Source organism: Oncorhynchus clarkii, chromosome 28 (assembly GCF_045791955.1).
Source record: "Oncorhynchus clarkii lewisi isolate Uvic-CL-2024 chromosome 28, UVic_Ocla_1.0, whole genome shotgun sequence".
Lineage (NCBI taxonomy): Eukaryota > Metazoa > Chordata > Actinopteri > Salmoniformes > Salmonidae > Oncorhynchus > Oncorhynchus clarkii.
The window spans coordinates 25,667,810-25,690,467 of NC_092174.1; the positions used below are offsets into that span (position 1 = coordinate 25,667,810).

General features: G+C 42.9%; 1 protein-coding gene across 1 annotated transcript; it reads left to right on the forward strand.

The window, feature by feature from the left end:
• The first annotated feature begins 771 nt into the window (after positions 1 to 771).
• On the forward strand, positions 772 to 22,658 carry LOC139387210 (histamine H3 receptor-like). The gene is made up of 3 exons (XM_071133284.1): positions 772 to 1,036; positions 1,730 to 1,896; positions 19,917 to 22,658. Exons 1-3 carry the CDS (start codon positions 790 to 792, stop codon positions 20,703 to 20,705), a joined length of 1,203 nt encoding a protein of 400 aa, XP_070989385.1. The 5' UTR covers positions 772 to 789; the 3' UTR covers positions 20,706 to 22,658.

Sequence of the window (22,658 nt, forward strand, 5' to 3'; positions counted from 1 at the left end):
TGAACACTTATGTAAGTAAGGCATCTGTTTTTAATACATTTGCTAAACATTTTAAAACCCTGTTTTCCCTTTGACTTAGTGTCCCCCTGAGTGACAGAACAATGAGCCAATCACGGCACAACTAGAGAACATTACCAACTCTCCTTATTTTCTGCTGGCTGCTCCACCACCATCACAGAAAGCACTGAGCTAGGCTGAAACACCTACATTTTGGAGCTGCCTTACTCAAGAAAGAAAAAAAGACACTGTTTGTATGCTGCTTTATTAACTAAATTCTAAAATTGTTTTACATTGTTTGCAAACTGATATGTGACAAGTATTAATGTCCCACCTTCCCTGAATGACCCGTCGCCATTGGTATACCAGAGCACATAGAGGTGTATGGCTGTAGGCTAGTGGAGGTGTTTGCTTACTTGTGGAAACTTTTAGCGGAAGTTTCAATTATTTGTAGATACCACAGACGACGTATATAGTGATGTAGATGCCAAAGCGTTTCCCACGTAACAAAAGTTCTGATGCTGCCTAGACCTGCGCGCACTTCATGATAGGCAATGAATGAGCGTTGTTGAGCAAGACGATATATGATATTGACAGCATCTTTAGGTCATTATATGCATATTCGAATAGGCTGCGCCGGTCGGCGAGGTGACAAGCAAAGGACATACTGAAGTTACATTTTGGATGCGTGGATGCAGATGCGCATGGATTGCAGGTGTTGTATTGCCTATTTCCAACTCCTTGGAATATCCGTCAATGATTTAACACAATTTAAAGCTGATAAATAAGATCATGGGGGGAGATCAACTCGATGCCAACGCAAGCTGGAATTACATGCATAACGACTCAACCAAAATGTGGAGCGACAACGCATTCACAGCGCCTGTCATGGTCATTATTTTGATGATGATGGTAACTTTGGTGGTTGTGATAGTTTTGGGAAACGCTTTGGTCATTTTCGCCTTTAAAGTAGACAAGAGTCTGAGGAGGCAAAGCAACTATTACTTCCTGAATCTCGCCATATCGGATTTTCTTGTTGGTGAGAACATTTTATGATTTATTAAATTAAGTACATTGTTATTGCATGTTGAAGATGTCATTTGCATTACTTTTCTTATTTAAAGTAATTTATTGGTCTGTCTGTTTGAGTGAGAATCATAAACAGTACAATATGAGGAATGTTATTTGTGGAACGCAACTCAGCCTCATGTTAGTGGTACAGGCTCCCATTAAAACATTGTTATAGACAGCAGACTGCCAGGAAGTCCAGATGAACAAATCTGGGCTCCGCTCCTCTTGGCAGAGTAGAATAAAAACATTTATTCAAGCATAAGACTAACATGTATCCTAGCGGCTAGAGAAACCAGATAACAACTGGACCGTTGCCAGTTCGAATGCTGGGTCGACGGGAAGAAAAAAAAATCTGTCGAATTGAGCTTGCAACTGGAGGGTTGCTGGTATCAAACCTAGATTCCATTGCCTGCTGTTGTGCCCTTGAGCAATGCACTTACCACCCCCCCCCCCCCCCCCCCCCACACACACACACACAACATCAGCTTTCATGTGGCAGCTCCATGCACCTCTGGAAAAAAGAGGGAAAAAACGTGTGATGTGTGTCTTTCAGAGGGGTTGGGTTAAAAGTGGAAGTCACATTTTGGTTGACCCAATATTGACCAATAAAGTAATCTTAACAACTGCAATGCCTCTCCTCTCTCCCCATCTGGTTTTCCAGGGGCATTCTGCATTCCAGTGTACATCCCATACATCCTGACAGGGAGATGGATGTTGGGCAGAGGACTGTGCAAACTGTGGCTGGTCATGGACTACTTGCTCTGTACTGCCTCTGTCTTCAACATTGTCCTGATCAGCTATGACCGCTTCCTCTCTGTCACCAGAGCGGTGAGTAGGAGGAACCTTATGGCCTTGAATTAGTTCGTGGGAATGCCTTGAGAGGGGGATACCATACACACAATTGTCAGTTCTTAATTAAAGCCCCCTTGCAGTCTCTTTCATTTTATTTATGCATCATCACTGTATGTCTACTATATCACTGTTTATTTCATGAAAATAAATCCAAATATGTTTTGTATCATTTATTTCCCTGAGCCTCCTCATTAGCCGATACAGTTGCATACGTAGGATTTGTAGTACACAGAGTGACTATGACAAACGAACCGACCATCTGGATGAGCGTTTCAGACAGCGGGGTTACCCAGAGGAATGGCTGCATGATGCAAGGGAACGTTATAAAAATATGACCTAGGATGACAGCCTTATGCCCAAACCTCCCCGCCCTCCTGACCAACGCATTCAATGCTTCCTTCAGTACTCCTCACTTGGTAAACAGTTCGACCACATCATTAAAAAACACTGGTACATGTTGAGCACTGATCCACAACAGGAAAATACGTTTAAAGAACCCCAGCGGGTCGTCTTCAGACGCCCCCCAACATCAGTCACATGGTGGTGAGGTCTGATCTTCCACCAGTGCCACACAGTACATTTCTAGACAATGTGTCAGACGGTAACTATAGATGTGGCGGGTGCACCCAGTGTAACTTCACGAACGAATGCACAATGTACAATCACCCTATTACGGGCAAGCCGATTAAAATCTAATTTGATTTGTCAGATGCACATGGTTAGCAGATGTTAATGCGAGTGTAGCGAAATGCTTGTGCTTCTAGTTCCGACAATGCAGTAATAACCAACAAGTAATCTAACAATTCCAAAACTACTGTCTTGTACACAGTGTAACGGGATAAAGAATATGTACATAAGGATATATGACTGAGTGATGGTACAGAGCAGCATAGGCAAGATACAGTAGATGGTATCGAGTACAGTATATACATATGAGATGAGTATGTAAACAATGTGGCATAGTTAAAGTGGCTAGTGATACATGTATTACATAAGGATGCAGTCGATGATATAGAGTACAGTATATACGTATGCATATGAGATGAATAATGTAGGGTAAGTAACATTATATAAGGTAGCATTGTTTAAAGTGGCTAGTGATATATTTACATAATTTCCCATCAATCGATTAAGGGCATCATTACATGTTCCACAAAAATGTGATATACCTGATCAAATGTTTTGTTTTTCTTTTCTTACATAGAAGACAAATACAAGTTCTGAAAACAAGGATAGCAGAACACAGGAGTAATATCAGGGCCCTTGACCAGAGAAACCCTGTGGCTGCGCATGTCATGGACGCTCGTCACAACATTAGCTCTTTGAGATACATAGGCATCGATCATGTCAATACACCTAGGATGGGCGGAGATACTGATAATCTATTATTGAGAAGAGAGCTGATTTCAGACCATTTCTTACCTGAATATATCACTTTACTTTGATTTGTCTTGCCTTCCAGGTTACCCACTTGGTCATTTTGTAAATATATGTTATGTTCTGGAACCATTCCATGCACCCATCTCATTGTTATTTAATTATTAGAGACATGCAAATGTTTTTCACACCTAATGCATCATGTCCGCAATGGTCTTGTGAGGTGAAATGTGTATATTTTGGGATGTGAGCAGTCAGTGTGTTTGACCTGACGAAGATCCGTTTCGGATGGAAACATTGTCAAGAAAGCGGTGAATTGGGAGCTTTAACTGTGTGCTGGCCTTCTTGTTCTATACTAGTATTCTTTATTAGCCCGGCACCTATGTTTTTTAAGGATGTGCGTGTGACCACAAACTTTTCTGAGCCTCCTTTTGCGATTGAAATGCTCATTTTGATCTTGTGGGCATGTTGATACAAATGTACATATACAACCCTGATTGGTGGAATGGATCGTTTAGACCAGGGATCATCAATTAGATTCAGCTGTGGGCCGATTATTGGTATTTTTTTAAATACATTTTTAAACATTTATTTAGAATGTATTTATCTTTTCTTGAGTGGATGGTCAGGGGGATGGAGCATAATTACATATTTATAGACTACAAATTGACCGCAAGAAGGCCGAACAGATATATTGTTTGACTAAAACATAATTTCAAACCGTTCTTTCATTTGAATATGATCACATACACTACCGGTCAAAAGTTTTAGAACACCTACTCATTCAACTATTTTCTACATTGTAGAATAATTGTGAAGACATCAAAACTGTTAAATAACACATGGAATCATGTAGTAACCAAAAAAAGTGTTAAACAAATCGAAATATATTTGAGATTCTTCAAAGTAGCCACCCTTTGCCTTGATGACAACTTTGCACACTCTTGGCATTCTCTCAACCAGCTTCACCTGGAATGATTTTCCAACAGTCTTGAAAGAGTTCCCACATATGCTGAGCACTTGTTGGCTGCTATTCCTTCACTCAGCGGTCCAACTCATCCCAAACCATCTCAATTGGGTTGAGGTTGGGTGATTGTGGAGGCCAGGTCATCTGATGCAGCACTCCATCACTCTCCTTCTTGGTCAAAAGCCCTTACACAGCCTGGAGGTGTGTTGTGTGCTGCAATTTCTGAGGCTGGTAACTCTAATGATCTTATCCTCTGCAGCAGAGGTACCTCTGGATCTTCCTTTCCTGTGGTGGTCCTTATGAGAGCCAGTGTCATCATAGCTCTTGATGGTTTTTGCGACTGCACTTTTTCCGATTTGACTGACCTTCATGCCTTAAAGTAATGATGGACTGTCGTTTCTCTTTGCTTATTTGAGCTGTTCTTGCCATAATATGGACTTGGTCTTTTACCAAATAGGGCTATCTTCTGTATTTCACCTCTGCCTTGTCACAACACAACTGATTGGCTCAAACGCATTAAGAAGGAAAGAAATTCCACAGATTAACTTTTAACAAGGCACACCTGTTAATTGAAATGCATTACAAGTGACTACCTCATGAAGCTAGTTGAGAGAATACCAAGAGTGTGCAAAGCTGTCATCATGGTAAAATAAAATATATTTTGATTTGTTTAACCCTTTTTTGGTCACAAGCTGATTCCATATGAGTTATTTCATAGTTTTGATGTTTTCACTATTATTCTATAATGTAGAGAATAGTAAAAAATAAACATCTTTGCATGAGTAACCTTTGACTGGTACTGTATATATAAACTAAGCAAAAAAATAAGTCCTCTCACTGTCAACTGCGTTTATTTTCAACAAACTTAATGTGTAAATATTTGTACAAACATAAGATTCAACAACTGAGACATCAACGGAACAAGTTCCACAGACATGTGACAAACATAAATGGAATAATGTGTCCCTGAACAAAGGAGGGGGGGGGGGATCAAAATCAAGAGTAACAGTCAGTATGTGGTGTGACCACCAGCTGCATTAAGTACTGCAGTTCATCTCCTCCTCATGGACTGCACCAGATTTGCCAGTTCTTGCTGTGAGATGTTACCCCACTCTTCCACCAAGGCACCTGCAAGTTCCCGGACATTTCTGGTGGGGAATGGCCCTAGCCCTCACCCTCCGATCCAACAGGTCCCAGAAGTGCTCAATGGGATTGAGATCTGTGCTCTTCGCTGGCCATAGCAGAACACTGACATTTCTGTCTTGCAGGAAATCACGAACAGAACGAGCAGTATGGCTGGTGGCATTGTCATGCTGGATCGTCATGTCAGGACGGTCCCTCCACCTCGAAATCGATCCCGCTCCAGAGTACAGGCCTCGGTGTAACGCTCATCCCTTCGACAATAAATGCGAATCCAACCATCACCCCTGGTGAGACACAACCGTGACTCGTCATTGAAGAGCACTTTTTGCCAGTCCTGTCTGGTCCAGCGACGGTGGGTTTGTGTCCATAGGCGACGTTGTTGCTGTGATGTTTGGTTCAGGACCTGCCTCACAACAGGCCTACAAGCCCTCAGTCCAGCCTCTCTCAGCCTATTGCGGACAGTCTGAGCACTGATGGAGGGATTGTGCGTTCCTGGTGTAACTCAGGCAGTTGTTGCCATCCTGTACTGTCCCTCAGCTGTGATGTTCGGATGTACCGATCCTGTGCAGGTGTTATAACACGATCGTCCTCGCAGTGGCAGACCACATCTGTCCATCCTGTCTCTCTGTAGCGCTGTTTAGGCGTCTCGCAGTACGGACATTGCAATGTATTGCCCTGGCCACATCTGCAGTCCTCATGCCTCCTTGCCGCATGCCTAAGGCATGCCTAAGGACACTGGGTATCTTTCTTTTGGTGTTTTTCAGAGTCAGTAGAAAGGCCTCTTTTAGTGTCCTAAGTCTTCATAACTGTGACCTTAATTGCCTACTGTCTGTAAGCTGTTAGTGTCTTAATGACCGTTCCACAGTTGCGTGTTCATTAATTGTTTATGGTTCATTGAACAAGCATGGGAAACAGTGTTTAAACACTTTACAATGAAGATCTGTGAAGTTATTTGGATTTTACGAATTATCTTTGAAAGAAAAGGGGATTTTTGTTTGTTTTTTTGCTGAGTTTATATTATTGTCAAAAAATAACATTGTGATATGCAACTGCATCGAGTTTTCCCCCATCACACATTTAAACTCAATAGTGGCGAACTACGCATCACTGTGGGCAAACTACGTGCCCTCCAGGACACCTACTGCACCCGATGTCGCAGGAAGGCTAAATATATCTCATCAAGGACAACATCCACATGAGCCACTGTCTGTTCACCCCGCTACCATCCAGAAGGCGAGGTCAGTACAGGTGCATCCAAGCTGGGACCGAGAGACTGAAAAAAAGCTTTTATCTCAAGGCCATCAGACTGTTAAACAGTCATCACTAACACAGAGGCTGCTGCCTACATACAGACTTGAAATCATTGGCCACTTTAATAAATGGATCACTAGTAACTTTAGAAATGCCACTTTAATAATGTTTACATATCTTGCATTACTCATCTCATATGTGTATATACTGTAATTTACACCTCTATTGCATCTTGCCTATGCCACTCTGTCTATCTTCATCCATATATTTATATGTATATATTATTATTACATTCCTTTACTTATTTGTGTGTATTAGGTAGTTGTTGTGGAATTGTTTGATTACATGTTTGATATTGCTGAACTGTCGGGTCTAGAAGCACAAGCATTGTGCTGCACTCACAATAACATCTGCTAACCGTGTGTATGTGACCAATAACATTTGATTTGACCAGTTGTGGGATAATGTCAATGTGGCTTTGATTTGATTGTTTTTTAAATGTATTTTTAATTTCACCTTTATTTAACCAGGTAGGCTAGTTGAGAACAAGTTCTCATTTACAACTGCGACCTGGCCAAGATAAAGCATAGCAGTGTGAACAGACAACAACACAGTTACACATGGAGTAAACAATAAACAAGTCAATAACACAGTAGAAAAAAAAGAGTCTATATACATTGTGTGCAAAAGGCATGAGGAGGTAGGCGAATAATTACAATTTTGCAGATTAACACTGGAGTGATAAATGATCAGATGGTCATGTACAGGTAGAGATACTGGTGTGCAAAAGAGCAGAAAAGTAAATAAATATAAACAGTATGGGGATGAGGTAGGTAAATTGGGTGGGCTATTTACCGATAGACTTTGTACAGCTGCAGCGATCGGTTAGCTGCTCAGATAGCAGATGTTTGAAGTTGGTGAGGGAGATAAAAGTCTCCAACTTCAGCGATTTTTTTTTTGTATTTTTGAAATGGCATCATCATTTTCATAATTTCAGAGTATAATTTCGACCTCAGAATGGAAATATCATTAAAAAAGCATGGACATCATGTTTTTGACGCTGTGTCTTATTAGTGGATACTCACACTGCTCTCAGGGCAAGTCTGCCAGTTTTGACTAGCAGTTACATTTCGTAGCAGGTTCAAACTTATACAGCAGGTTAGGATAATTAGGTTAAGGTTAAGAAAAGGGTTAGGGTTAGCTAAAATGCTAAAATTGTCCAAGACATGACTCGAACATGTCAAGTTACAACCAGGCCTGCCCTGAGAACAGTCTTGGTTTCCACTAATATGAAGCTGTTTTTTTTAATGCACTGCACTTTAACTCTTGATGTTGGTTGCAATTGTTTTCATTTTGCTTGACAACTTGCAGAGGAAATGTTGCCTGAGACCGAAAGAGGTGAGAGAGGAGAGTGAGAGTTTGGTAAACCATTCCACGCATTCTCTTGAACATTTAGGCACTTAAACCTTACATTTGTTTGGTTCTTAGAAAAACAACACTAAGTGCTCAATTACTATTGAAAGGGTCAAGACTCCCGTCAGGTGTGTTGCTGGTACTATTTAATGAAGCTGCCAGTTGAGTACTTGTGAGGCGTCTATTTCTCAAACTAGACACTCTAATGTACTTGTCCTCTTGCTCAGTTGTGCACCGGGGCCTCCCCCTCTTCCTATTCTGGTTAGGGCCAGTTTGTGCTGTTCTGTAAAGGGAGTAGTACACAGCGTTGTATGAGATCTTCAGTTTCTTGGCAATTTCTTGCATGGAATAGCCTTTAATTCTCAGAACAAGAATAGACTGACGAGTTTCAGAAGTAAGTTCATTGTTTATGCCATGTTGAGCCTGTAATCGAACCCACAAATGCTGATGCTCCAGATACTCAACTAGTCTAAAGAAGGCCAGTTGTATAGCTTCTTTAATCAGCACAAAAATGTTCAGCTGTCCTAACATAATTGCATAAGGGTTGATCAATTAGGCTTTTAAAATGATACACTTGGATTAGCAAACACAACGGCCTCTGTACACCTATGTATTCATTTTTTTTTTAAATCAGCCGTTTCCAGCTACAATAGTCATTTACAACATTAACAATGTCTACGCTGTATTTCTGATCAATTTGATGTTACTTTAATGGACCAAAAAAAATTGCTTTTCTTTCAAAAACAAGGACATTTCTAAGTGACCCCAAACTTTTGAACGGTAGTGTTTTTGCATCAGTCGCATCTTTTGTGGTCATTTTGAAGTTTATAGCATAATGCATCAGCGATTTAAGCATTGTTATAGAACACTTTATATTATCTGGATTATTTGAAAATGTAAAGCAATAGGTATAATTTTCTTTCTTTTGTTGACATAGTCCCAAAATGTTTTGCTTGTCAGCCATCAAGTTTTTTAAGATGTGTAACATTCAAAATACAGAAATTGAATTTGATGGAGCGTTGGTGTTGGTGGAGTGTTGGTGGAGCGTCACAGCGCTGTCTCTCTAACAGCAACCTGTAAAGGCTCGCTGGGCATGGACAGGCTAAATATTTTGCGCCCCTGCTTAAGCATCAGCGCTCACCAAAATAGCCCTCATGCCACTGAGTGAGAAGTTATTGTTTTTGGGCAGAGTAATGTGAGGTGTTGTTGGAGATGTATCTTGGTCAGTTTAGCTCGGAAAATGCCGCCCTAGTCAAACTGCTGCTCTTGGCGGCTGCCTAATAATGCCTAATGTGAAGGTGTGGGCTTCTCCTCTTCAGCCAGAGGAATGAGGTTTCAAATCTGAAAAGCTTGGCCACCATCGCTTAAATATAATATTAAAATAAATGATAGGGAACGCACCTTATTAGGGCCTCTGACTGAACTGTCACAATCAGTTTAACCATAACAATTACAGTGCAAAATGTCTTTGTCGTAAGTAATCTGTGATGTGCAGAACTTTCAGCAACAGAATGTGGCAGAGAACGTATACATATTTATATGAACTTAATTTAAACTGACTGTCTTTCGTAGCAAACAACACCATCTCTGAAGTTAGACTTTCAGAAATGGGCACAGACACTGTCACCTGCTTTCATTGTGCCAATTTAAATAATTTGTAGCATCAGTGACTGGATGTGCATATGCCAGTTGACTGATCGTGCCTTCTCTAGTGTCTTACTTGCCCATTGGGCACAGGCGTCAGTTATATGTCTAGTTTTGATTTACATTTGGTTGAGTTGTCAACCAAATGACAAATTAGACGAGGTACGATCACGAATATCCTACCAACTGGACATCAAAACCTGTAATTTCCTGTGTTTCACGGAATCGTGGCTGAATGACGACATGGATACACTGGCAAGATGGAACAGCACGCGATGAGGGGGGGGGCATATTTGTAAATAACAGCTGGTGCACAAAATCTAAGGAAGTCTCTAGAGTTTGCTCGCCTGAAGAAGAGTATATTGTGATAAATTGCAGGGCACACTACTTGCCTAGAGAGTTTTCAGCTATACTTTCCGTGGCTGTTTATTTATCACCACATACAGATGCTGGCACTAAGACCACCCTTGGTCAGCTGTGTAAGGAAATAAGGAAACCACTCACCCAGAGGGCAGCACTCCTAGTGTAATTGAGAATACTACTACTATAATTGAGAATTTCAATAAGCATTTTTCTACGGCTGGCCATGCTTTCCACCTGGCTACCCCTACCCCGGTCAACAGCACTGCACCCACCACAGCAACTCGCCCAAGCCTTCCCCATTTGTCCTTCTCCCAAATCCAGTCAGCTGATGTTCTGAAATCTGGACCCCTACAAATAAGCCGGGCTAGACAATCTGGACCCTTTCTTTCTAAAATTATCTGCCGAAATTGTTGCCACCCCTATTACTAGCCTGTTCAACCTCTGTTTCGGGCCATCTGAGATTCCCAAAGATTGGAAAGCAGCTGCGGTCATCCCCCTCTTCAGAGGAGGGGACACTCTTGACCCAAACTGCTACAGACTTATAGCTATCCTACCCTGCCTTTCTAAGGTCTTCGAAAGCCAAGTCAACAAACAGATTACCGACCATTTCGAATCTCACCATACCCTCTCTGCTATGCAATCTGGTTTCAGAGCTGGTCATGGGTGCACCTCAGCCACGCTCAAGGTGGCCATCGATAAGAAACATTACTGTGCAGCCATATTCATTGATCTGGCCAAGGCTTTTGACTCTGTCAATCACCACATCCTCATCGGCAGACTCGACAGCCTTGGTTTCTCAAATGATTGCCTCGCCTGGTTCACCAACTACTTCTCTGATAGAGTTCAGTGTGTTAAATCGGAGGGTCTGCTGTCCGGACCTCTGGCAGTCTCTATGGGGGTGCCACAGGGTTAAATTCTTGGACAGACTCTCTTCTCTGTATACATCAATGATGTCGCTCTTGCTGCTGGTGAGTCTATGATCCACCTCTACGCAGACGACACCATTCTGCATACTTCTGGCCCTTCTTTGGACACTGTGTTAACAACCCTCCAGGCAAGCTTCAATGCCATACAACTCTCCTTCCGTGGCCTCCAATTGCTCTTAAATACAAGTAAAACTAAATGCATGCTCTTCAACCGATCGCTACCTGTACCTACCCGCCTGTTCAACATTACTACTCTGGACGGCTCCGACTTAGAATACGTGGACAACTACAAATACTTAGGTGTCTGGTTAGACTGTAAACTCTCCTTCCAGACCCACATCAAACATCTCCAATCCAAAGTTAAATCTCCTGTACTCCCTGTTCACCCACGACTGCGTGGCCACGCACGCCTCCAACTCAATCATCAAGTTTGCAGACGACACAACAGTGGTAGGCTTGATTACCAACAACGACGAGACGGCCTACAGGGAGGAGGGGAGGGCCCTCGGAGTGTGGTTTCAGGAAAATAACCTCACACTCAACGTCAACAAAACTAAGGAGATGATTGTGGACTTCAGGAAACAGCAGAGGGAACACCCCCCTATCCACATCGATGGAACAGTAGTGGAGAGGGTAGTAAGTTTTAAGTTCCTCGGCGTACACATCACAGACAAACTGAATTGGTCCACCCACACAGACAGCATCGTGAAGAAGGCGCAGCAGCGCCTCTTCAACCTCAGGAGGCTGAAGAAATGCTGCTTGTCACCAAAAGCACTCACAAACTTCTACAGATGCACAATTGAGAGCATCCTGTCGGGCTGTATCACCGCCTGGTACTGCAACTGCTCCGCCCACAACCGTAAGGCTCTCCAGAGGGTAGTGAGGTCTGCACAACGCATCACCGGGGGCAAACTACCTGCCCTCCAGGACCCCTACACCACCCGATGTCACAGGAAGGCCATAAAGATCATCAAGAACAACAACCACCTGAGCCACTGCCTATTCACCCCGCTATCATCCAGAAGTCGAGGTCAGTACAGGTGCATCAAAGCTGGGACCGAGAGACTGAAAAACAGCTTCTATCTCAAGGCCATCAGACTGTTAAACAGCCACCACTAACATTGAGTGGCTGCTGCCAACACACTGACTCAACTCCAGCCACTTTAATAATGGGAATTGATGTAAAATATATCACTAGCCACTTTAAACAATGCTACTTAATATAATGTTTCATAACCTACATTATTTATCTCATATGTATACGAATATACTGTACTCTATCATCTACTGCATCTTTATGTAATACATGTATCACTAGCCACTTTAAACTATGCCACTTTGTTTACATACTCATCTCATATGTATATACTGTACTCGATACCATCTACTGCATCTTGCCTATGCCGCTCTGTACCATCACTCATTCATATATCTTTATGTACATATTCTTTATACCTTTACACTTGTGTGTATAAGGTAGTAGTTTTGGAATTGTTAGTTAGGTTACTCGTTGGTTCTTACTGCATTGTCGGAACTAGAAGCACAAGCATTTCGCTACGCTCGCATTAACATCTGCTAACCATGTGTATGTGACAAATAAAATTTGATTTGATTTGAATTGGCTTCCTATTTCACAACAAAGCATCCTTCACTCATGCTGCCAAACATGCCCTTGTAAAACTGACCATCCTACCAATCCTCGACTTCGGCGATGTCATTTAAAAAATAGCCTCCAATACCCTACTCAACAAATTGGATGCAGTCTATGACAGTTCCATCCGTTTTGTCACCAAAGCCCCATATACTACCCACCACTGCGACCTTGGCTGGCCCTCGCTTCATACTCGTCGCCAAACCCACTGGCTCCATGTCAGCTACAAGACCCTGCTAGGTAAAGTCCCCCCTTATCTCAGCTCGCTGGTCACATAGCATCACCACCTGTAGCACACGCTCCAGCAGGTATATCTCTCTGGTCACCCCCAAAACCATTCTTCCTTTGGCCGCCTCTCCTTCCAGTTCTCTGCTGCCAATGACTGGAACGAACTACAAAAATCTCTGAAACTGGAAACACTTATCTCCCTCACTAGCTTTAAGCAGCAGCTGTCAGAGCAGCTCACATATTACTGCACCTGTACATAGCCCACCTATAATTTAGCCCAAACAACTACCTCTTTCCCTACTGAATTTTATTTATTTATTCATTTATTTATTTTGCTCCTTTGCACCCCATTATTTTTATTTCTACTTTGCACATTCTTCCACTGCAAATCTACCATTCCAGTGTTTTACTTGCTATATTGTATTTACTTTGCCACCATGGCCTTTTTTTGCCTTTACCTCCCTTATCTCACCTCATTTGCTCACATCGTATATAGACTTGTTTCTACTGTATTATTGACTCTGTTTGTTTTACTCCATGTGTAACTCTGTGTCGTTGTATGTGTCAAACTGCTTTGCTTTATCTTGGCCAGGTCGCAATTGTAAATGAGAACTTGTTCTCAACTTGCCTACCTGGTTAAATAAAGGTGAAATATATATATTTTTTAAAATAGTGGCCGGAGACTTTAATACAGGGAAACTTAAATCAGTTCTACCAAATTTCCATCAACATGTTAAAAATGCAACTAGAGGGAAAACAATTCTAGATCACCTTTACTCCACACACAGAGACGCGTACAAAGCTCTCCCTTGCCCTCCATTTGGTAAATTTGACCACAACTCTATCCTCCTGATTTCTGCTTACAAGCAAAAATGAAAGCAGGAAGCACCAGTGACTCAGTCTATAAAAAAGTGGTCAGATGAAGCAGATGCTAAACTACAGAACTGTTTTGCTATCACAGACTGGAACATGTTCCGGGATTCTTCCGATGGCACTGGCTTTATCAATATTGAGGACGTCCCCACAGTGACTGTACGTACATACCCCAACCAGAAGCCATGGATTACAGGCAACATTCGCACTGAGCTAAAGGGTAGAGCTGCCGTTTCAAGGTGCAGGATTCTAACCTGGAAGCTTACAAGAAAATCCTGCTATGCCCTGCGACGGACCATCAAACAGGCAAAGCGTCAATACAGGGCTAAGATTGAATCATACTACACCGGGGCTCCGACGCTCGTCTTATGTTGCAGGGCTTGCATACTATTACAGACTACAAAGGGAAGCACGTCCACGAGCTGCCCAGTGACACAAGCCTACTAGACGAGTTAAAGCACTTCTATGCTCGCTTTGAGGCAAGCAACACTGAGGCATGCATGAGAGCATCAGCTGTTCCAGACGACTGTGTGATCACGCTCTCCGTAGCCGACGTGAGTAAGACCTTTAAACAGGTCAACATACACAAGGCCACAGGACCAGACGGTTTACCAGGACGTGTGCTCCGGGCATGTGCTGACCAAATGGCAGGTGTCTTCACTGTTATGTTCAACATGTCCCTGATTGTGTCTGTAATACCAGCATATTTCAAGCAGACCACCATAGTCCCTGTGCCCAAGAACACAAAGGCAACCTGCCTAAATGACTACAGACCCGTAGCACTCACGTCCGTAGCCATTAAGTGCTTGGAAAGGCCATTATCCCAGAAATCCTAGACCCACTCCAATTTGCATAACGCCCAAACAGATCCACAGATGATGCAATCTCTATTGCACTCCACACTGCCCTTTCCCACTTGGACAAAAGGAACACTTATGAGGGCCTCCCGGGTGGCACAGTGGTTAAGGGCGCTCTACTGCAGCGCCAGCTGCGCCACCAGAGACTCTGGGTTCGCGCCCAGGCTCTGTCGTAACCGGCCGCGACCGGGAAGTCTGTGGGGCAACGCACAATTGGCCTATCGTCGTCCGGGTTAGAGAGGGTTTGGCCGGTAGCGCCAGCGACTCCTGTGGCGGGCCGGGCGCAGTGCGCGCTAACCAAGGCTGCCAGGTGCACGGTGTTTCCTCCGAAACATTGGTGCAGCTGGCTTCCGGGTTGGATGCGCGCTATGTTAAGAAGCAGTGCGGCTTGGTTGGGTTGTGTATCGGAGGACGAATGACTTTCAACCTTCGTCTCTCCCGAGCCCGTGAGACAAGATAGTAGCTACTAAACAGTTGGATACCACGAAATTGGAACACTTACGTGAGAATGACTACAGCTCAGCGTTCAACACCATAGTACCCTCAAAGCTCATCACTAAGCTAAGTCTCCTGGGACTAAACACCTCCCTCTACAACTGGATCCTGGACTTTCTGATGGGCAGCCCCCAGGTGGTAGGTAGCAACACATCTGCCACATCTGCCTCAACACTGGAGCTCCCCAGGGGTGCGTGATCAGTACTCCCTGTTCACCCACGACTGCATGGCCACGACTGCATTACTGTTGTTTTATTTCTCTACTTACCTATTGTTCACCTAATATCTTTTTTGCACTATTGGTTAGAGCCTGTAGCTAAGTAAGCATTTCACTGTAAGCCTGTTGTATTCGGCGCACGTGACAAATAAACTTAAATTCAACGTGAAATCAACTAAATGTCATTGGACTAAGTTGAGAGACAAAATGCCCTAACGTTGATGACTTGCCATATCCAATTAGTTTTTCCACATTGTCAACACAGATTTTGGGGGGTTGAAATGATGTGGAAACAATGTTGACTCAACCAGTTTTCCCCCAGTTGTCAGATCCTTTGAATGAGTTAAGGCAGATAAAGGAGAGAGGGATGTTGTGTATAATGTTCTGTTTTGTTTCACCAAAAGACAGGGTGAAGTAAACTCTTCACAGCACCCAATCTGAATTCAAATGACCAGATACCTATTCTGACCCAGCTGGGAGAATAAACTTGAATAGTCAGTCATTCCCCTCTTTTTACTGGCTGAAGTGAAACCTATGGTCATGTTTGTGCAGAGCCATATGACTGTGCAGAGCCATATGACTGTGCAGAGCCATATGACTGTGCAGAGCCATATGACTGTGCAGAGCCATACTTTTATAGAGTCCTTGGTATACAAGAGCGCAAAGAGGTCTATGGCTGTAGGCTAATTGAGGTGTACTAGGGGAAACTTTTAGCGCTGATCAACCGTTCTGATTCTGCCAAGACCAGCACTTACTTCATGATAGGCTATCGATGAGTGTTGGTGAGCAAGAAGATTGAGTGTATTGACATCTTCTTTAGTTCTGCGTGAGTGTGTCATATCGACCATTTTTGAGTAGGTTGCTTCTGTTGGCGACGTGTCCAGGAAAGGACATACTAAAGATACATACTGAATTAAAATAAACTATAGGGAACGAATGTATCAGATACCTTATTAGACCACTGACTGAACTGTCACAATCAGTTTAACCATAACAATTACTGCACAAAATGTCTTGGTAGTAAGTGATCTGTGGTGTAAAAAAAAGTTTTAGCAACACAATGTGGCAGAGAGTGTAGAAATATTTGTATATATTTATTTAAACCGACTCTCGTACCAAACAACATCATCTCTGAATTCAGAAATGGGCACAGACAGTGTCACCCACTTTCATTATGCCAATTTAAATCATTTGTGCCATCAGTGACTGTATGTGCATATGCCAGGTGACTGATCATTCCTTCTCTAGTGTCTTTGTATGAGGTAAAGCATACAAAGCACAGTAGACAAAGGAGAGTAATACTGTGTATAATGTTCTGTTTTGTTTCACCAGCACAACACTTAACATCAGAGGCATGAATACAAATGAAACTAGAGAGGCTGAGGCTCTCCTTTAAGCCACACGACATTACGCTTTGATCATAGACATCCTCCAGTTTCTATGATCCTCCAGTTTCCCTCCAATCAATCAGTAGAGAGAAAGAGATGGTCGGCGGCCAAGGAGCGGCATTTTGCCTTAAAGCACTTTCCTCCCAACTTGAAATAGAAGTGGCAGGCCGTCACATATTGTAGAGCATCTGAAGTGAAAAGGAAAGATTGGGATCAAGATGAAGATGTAGGGTCAGTACAGGTGGTGCAAGTTGAGCTTTTTCCGATAGAAATTGGATCAAATCTAAGAGAGCATGTTGAAGAACCTCATTGAAGCTCATGAAGCAGACTAGGCTGGGGGGATGTACCAAGACATCTCCCTAGAAAGCCCTACAAGACTAGGGCCAGGACTTGTTACTGACCTGACCAGGAAATACTCTGCCACCTAGAACTCCAACCCCTATACACTACCTGGTACATGGTCACATGGTCCTGGTCACTCCCTAGTGCAAGTTGAAGGGTGGACTGCGTACATATATTACACACTGTAAGTTTACATATATTGTGTACATATATTACACACTAAGTTTCATCCTCACAACCAGGTTTCCATCCAACCTTTTTATGCAGGTAATGTACATGTCGGATGAAAAATCTCATCCCTGATGGAAACAGCATATTTGTATTTGTATTTGTAAACTTTCCAAATGTCACCAAAACCAAAATATGCTAGACAAGGTGGGGTCTTTTTTTTTTCAACCAGTGAGCACCGAGACGTTCATGGACGTTGAAAAGTAGTTGAAATTTGGTCCGACCTGGCTATGATTTCAACGTTCACAGATGTCCACAGTTGTTTTTTGGTCATGTCCGGACCAGCCTTGATTTTAACGTCCTAACATAGATGTCCATGACTGGTTAAGATTTGGTCCAAATGTGAACCAATCATAGTTGCCACAAGTTTGGACAGCTCAGTACGTAACAGTACAGTAGAGCACAGTATATTACACTAAATAAAATGCAGAGTGTAGTTCAATACATTTCAGTAGAGTACAGTAAAGAAGTCGAGTACAGTAGAGCAGAGTAGAGTACAGTAAAGTAGAGTATAGTACATTACGGTACAGTAGCGCTACTGTGCTGTACTTTGATGTCCAAACCTGTGAAACATAGACGTCTAGGATTGGTTCAGATTCGGTCCTGTTCAGACCAACTAAATGCGGTCTTGTTTGGTGGTGGAGCTCATTAAAGTAATAGCCAGTGTGTAGAATAACACCCAAATATGTAAAGGAAGATATTGCATATTTCTACCTTTTGTGTACACATTTAGGATACATAACCATGAAGAGAATAACATTCATATCAATAATTATACATTTCTGTGTATTATAGATCAGGGACCCATTATGAAATTCCGTTAACTTAATTCTGTTATCGGATGTATATTATTAATATTATTATTATTATTATGCATTTCAATAACCAAAATAGGTGTCATAGCTGACACCATATTTTTTTCTGCAGATATCTTGAACGTTCATTTGGAGCAGATATTTAAGGGTTTTTGAAAACGTGGACGTTTTACTAAACTTTGCATCTGCGCAGTTCTTCCAGTAGATGTGTTTTTGTAAAATGTACTGTGTAAATTGTTAAAAGTAGTCATTGTGCATAAAATTGTGGTCACTTGTGCTCCCTCTTTGGCCTCTAGGTCACCAGGCTGCTCGTTATGGCGCACACCTGTCACCATCGTTACGCGCATCAGCGCATTACGACACTCACCTGGACTCCATCACCTCCTTGATTACCTTCCCTATACATGTCACTCCCTTTGGTTCCTTCCCCAGGCATCATTGTTTTATGACACTCACCTGGACTCCATCGCCTCATTGATTACCTTCCCTATACATGTCACTCCCTTTGGTTCCTTCCCCAGGCATCATTGTTTTATGACACTCACCTGGACTCCATCGCCTCCTTGATTACCTTCCCTTTACATGTCACTCCCTTTGGTTCCTTCCCCAGGCATCATTGTTTTATGACACTCACCTGGACTCCATCGCCTCCTTGATTACCTTCCCTATACATGTCACTCCCTTTGGTTCCTTCCCCAGGCATCATTGTTTTATGACACTCACCTGGACTCCATCGCCTCCTTGATTACCTTCCCTATACATGTCACTCCCTTTGGTTCCTTCCCCAGGCATCATTGTTTTATGACACTCACCTGGACTCCATCGCCTCCTTGATTACCTTCCCTTTACATGTCACTCCCTTTGGTTCCTTCCCCAGGCATCATTGTTTTATGACACTCACCTGGACTCCATCGCCTCCTTGATTACCTTCCCTTTACATGTCACTCCCTTTGGTTCCTTCCCCAGGCATCATTGTTTTATGACACTCACCTGGACTCCATCGCCTCCTTGATTACCTTCCCTATACATGTCACTCCCTTTGGTTCCTTCCCCAGGCATCATTGTTTTATGACGCTCACCTGGACTCCATCGCCTCCTTGATTACCTTCCCTATACATGTCACTCCCTTTGGTTCCTTCCCCAGGCATCATTGTTTTATGACACTCACCTGGACTCCATCGCCTCCTTGATTACCTTCCCTTTACATGTCACTCCCTTTGGTTCCTTCCCCAGGCATCATTGTTTTATGACACTCACCTGGACTCCATCGCCTCCTTGATTACCTTCCCTTTACATGTCACTCCCTTTGGTTCCTTCCCCAGGCATCATTGTTTTATGACACTCACCTGGACTCCATCGCCTCCTTGATTACCTTCCCTATACATGTCACTCCCTTTGGTTCCTTCCCCAGGCATCATTGTTTTATGACACTCACCTGGACTCCATCGCCTCCTTGATTACCTTCCCTATACATGTCACTCCCTTTGGTTCCTTCCCCAGGCATCATTGTTTCTGTTTCCTGTCTGTGTTGTTTGTGTCTCTTGTTTTGTATTGTGTTTCATTTATTTATTAAAACACACACTCCCTGAACTTGCTTCCCGACTCTCAGCGCACATCGTTACAGTTGTATGGTTTATTGAACATTGAAATCAATGGTTTTTGTTTGGCATACATTATAAGAAAAAAACCTGAGTCTGTGCAATTCAGTTATTGTGGAATTGCCCTTTACAAACCAACATCTAGACAGAATGAGTCATAACACAACAAAGCCCAAAATCATTAATCATGTCCATCATCTTTGTCTCTTGTTTCTGCCAGGTGAGCTATCGTGCCAGACAGGGCATGACCCACCAAGCCATCATGAAGATGATAGCAGTCTGGGTCCTGGCCTTTGTCCTCTATGGCCCTGCCATCATCTTCTGGGAGTTGGTGGTGGGGAAGAGCCGTGTCCCGGAGGATGAGTGCTACGCTGAGTTCTACTACACCTGGTACTTCCTCCTCAGTGCCTCCATGTTGGAGTTCTTCTCCCCCTTAATCTCCGTAACCTTCTTCAACCTCAGCATCTACCTCAACATACGTCGGAGGAGGCTCCGGAACAGAGATGAGACGAGTGGACAGGCCCACGCGCCTGATGGACAGCCCCCTCCCCTGGGGAGAGGGGAATGCCTCCGCCTCACTTCCCTCTTCTCCCGGAACTCGGTAGTGGTTAAGAAGCTGTCTAGCACTGTGTCGGTCCAGGAGAGGGGATCAGGCTCGGGGTCCTTCCACTCCCAGATCTTCCATCCCCCCTTGGAGCGGCAGGACACCTCCACTAGGGGCACACAGCGCAGCTGCCTGTCAAGGGACAAGAAGATTGCCAAGTCGCTGGCTGTCATCGTGTGTGTGTTTGCTGTGTGCTGGGCGCCCTACACCCTCCTGATGATCATCAGAGCTGCCTGCAAGGGACGCTGCGTCCAGCACCACTGGTATGAGGTCACCTTCTGGCTGCTGTGGCTCAACTCGGCCATTAACCCTTTCCTCTACCCGCTCTGTCACAGCAGCTTCCGCAGGGCCTTCGGCAGGATCCTGTGTCCCAGACGGAGGGCAACTCAGCTGGCCACCAACTGACCTGCAGCATGGCCAATCACTTAAGGTCCTCTACTGTATCATGTGATGGATTGGCCAGTAGCCAGAGAGGTGGTGACCCAAAGGAGATAATCAAGACTAAAACTGATACTTTAGCAATGAACATTTTTAATGGAACAAAACAGATTGTCTTAGATGTGATAGGCCAGTGGCCAGAGAAGTGGGGTGAATCTCGAAAGCCGAAATGACTCAAAGGTGATACTACATAAACTCAAAGGTGATACTACCCACTGGCACAAACTGGTTGAATCAACGTTGTTTCAACGTAATTTGTCAACGTCTTGTGACGTGGAATCTAAGTGGAAAATACAAAAAGTCATCAACTGTTGTTTTGAGGGTGAAATTTCTACAACAGGATTATGTCGCCATTGTAACCAAATTTCAACCTAGACAAACCTTGTATAAAATATATACCTTTAAAACATCTTTAAAAGATCTTCAATGTCATATCCACTACCAAAATAAGAAAAAAAAACAATAGGCTGGGCAGCACCTCCTACTGGAGAATGTATTTCTGTACAGATTCCCTTTGGTCTCCTACCCAAGGTTTTAACCAAGCCCAGCCCTGCTTAGCTATGATATTTGTCACTGACTCTTACCAGTGCGATATCATGAGAATGATTTTTGCGAGTTCTCCACTTAATAATGATATAGATTCGCTGTTGCTCTCAGTCATTCCAAAAGGGTAGGTTTTAAGTAGCAAATGAAAAGAGACCATACTTTATCACTCATGTACTGTATCATCAACGATGCTATTTAGGCCTATATTCAGTAGAATCTGTAAAGTCATCAACAGGTATTGTTTCAGTTCAGCAGGCCTAGGCTTTCAAACTCTGGTTGATTTGAAATGTAATGATATGTAGTGATATTGAATTGTGTTTGGTTGTCAACGCAACCAGAGATCAACATTTGAAGGAGTTGTATCTTCTTTATGTTCCGTCTGTGCCACTGACTTAATTCATCATTTCTATGTTTGATTCACGTCTCAAACTCAACCAAAAATCGAAGTTAAGGAATAGGATGGAGACGTGAATCTAACATTATTTGTAGAATAACTGGAATTGAAGCCAGACTTAAGTCAGTCGTACAGTTGGAACTTTGTATTTTGTATTTATTAAGGATCACCATTAGCTGCCTCCATCCAGGGCAGCAGCTGCTCTTCCTGGGGTCCAGCAACATTAAGGCAATTATATACAATTAAAAATATTACATGACATTTCATTTCATACCACTTTTCACAACACATTAAGTGTGTTCCCTCAGGCCACTACTCTACTATCACATATTTACAATACAACATCCATGTGTACGTGTGTGTAGAGTGTGTGTCATCTCTTCACAGTCCCCTGTTCCATAAGGTATATTTTTTAAATCTGTTTTTTAAAATCTGATTGTCCTGCTTGCATCAGTTACCTGATGTGGAATAGAGTTCCATGTAGCCATGGCTCTATGTAGTACTGTGCGCCTCCCATAGTCTGTTCTTGACTTGGGATTGTGAAAAGATCTTTTGGTGGCATGTCTTGTGGGGTATGCATGTCTGAGCTGTGTGATAGTAGTTTAAACAGACAGCTCGATGTATTCAGCTTGTCAACACTTCTTACAAAAACAAGTAGTGATGAAGTCAATCTCTCCTCCACGTTTAGCCTTTACATGCATATTATTCATGTTATCTCTCCGAAAGCAGAAGATCAATCAGAAGATTTGTTGATATTTGGTTGTGTTGACTGCATTGATCACTTGCACCATGTACTTTTAATGTAATCTCAACTGCAATCCAGGTAATTTGTTTCTGCTATTAGATGAAGCACAGTGATAACACGTTAATCTGTTGTATACCTAAGCAAAATCTCAGACAATGTTTTCTCATTTGAACTTTGCTGTGTTTTTTTTAAAGCATTGATAGGTTATTAAACAAAACATCTGACATTGCTTTTC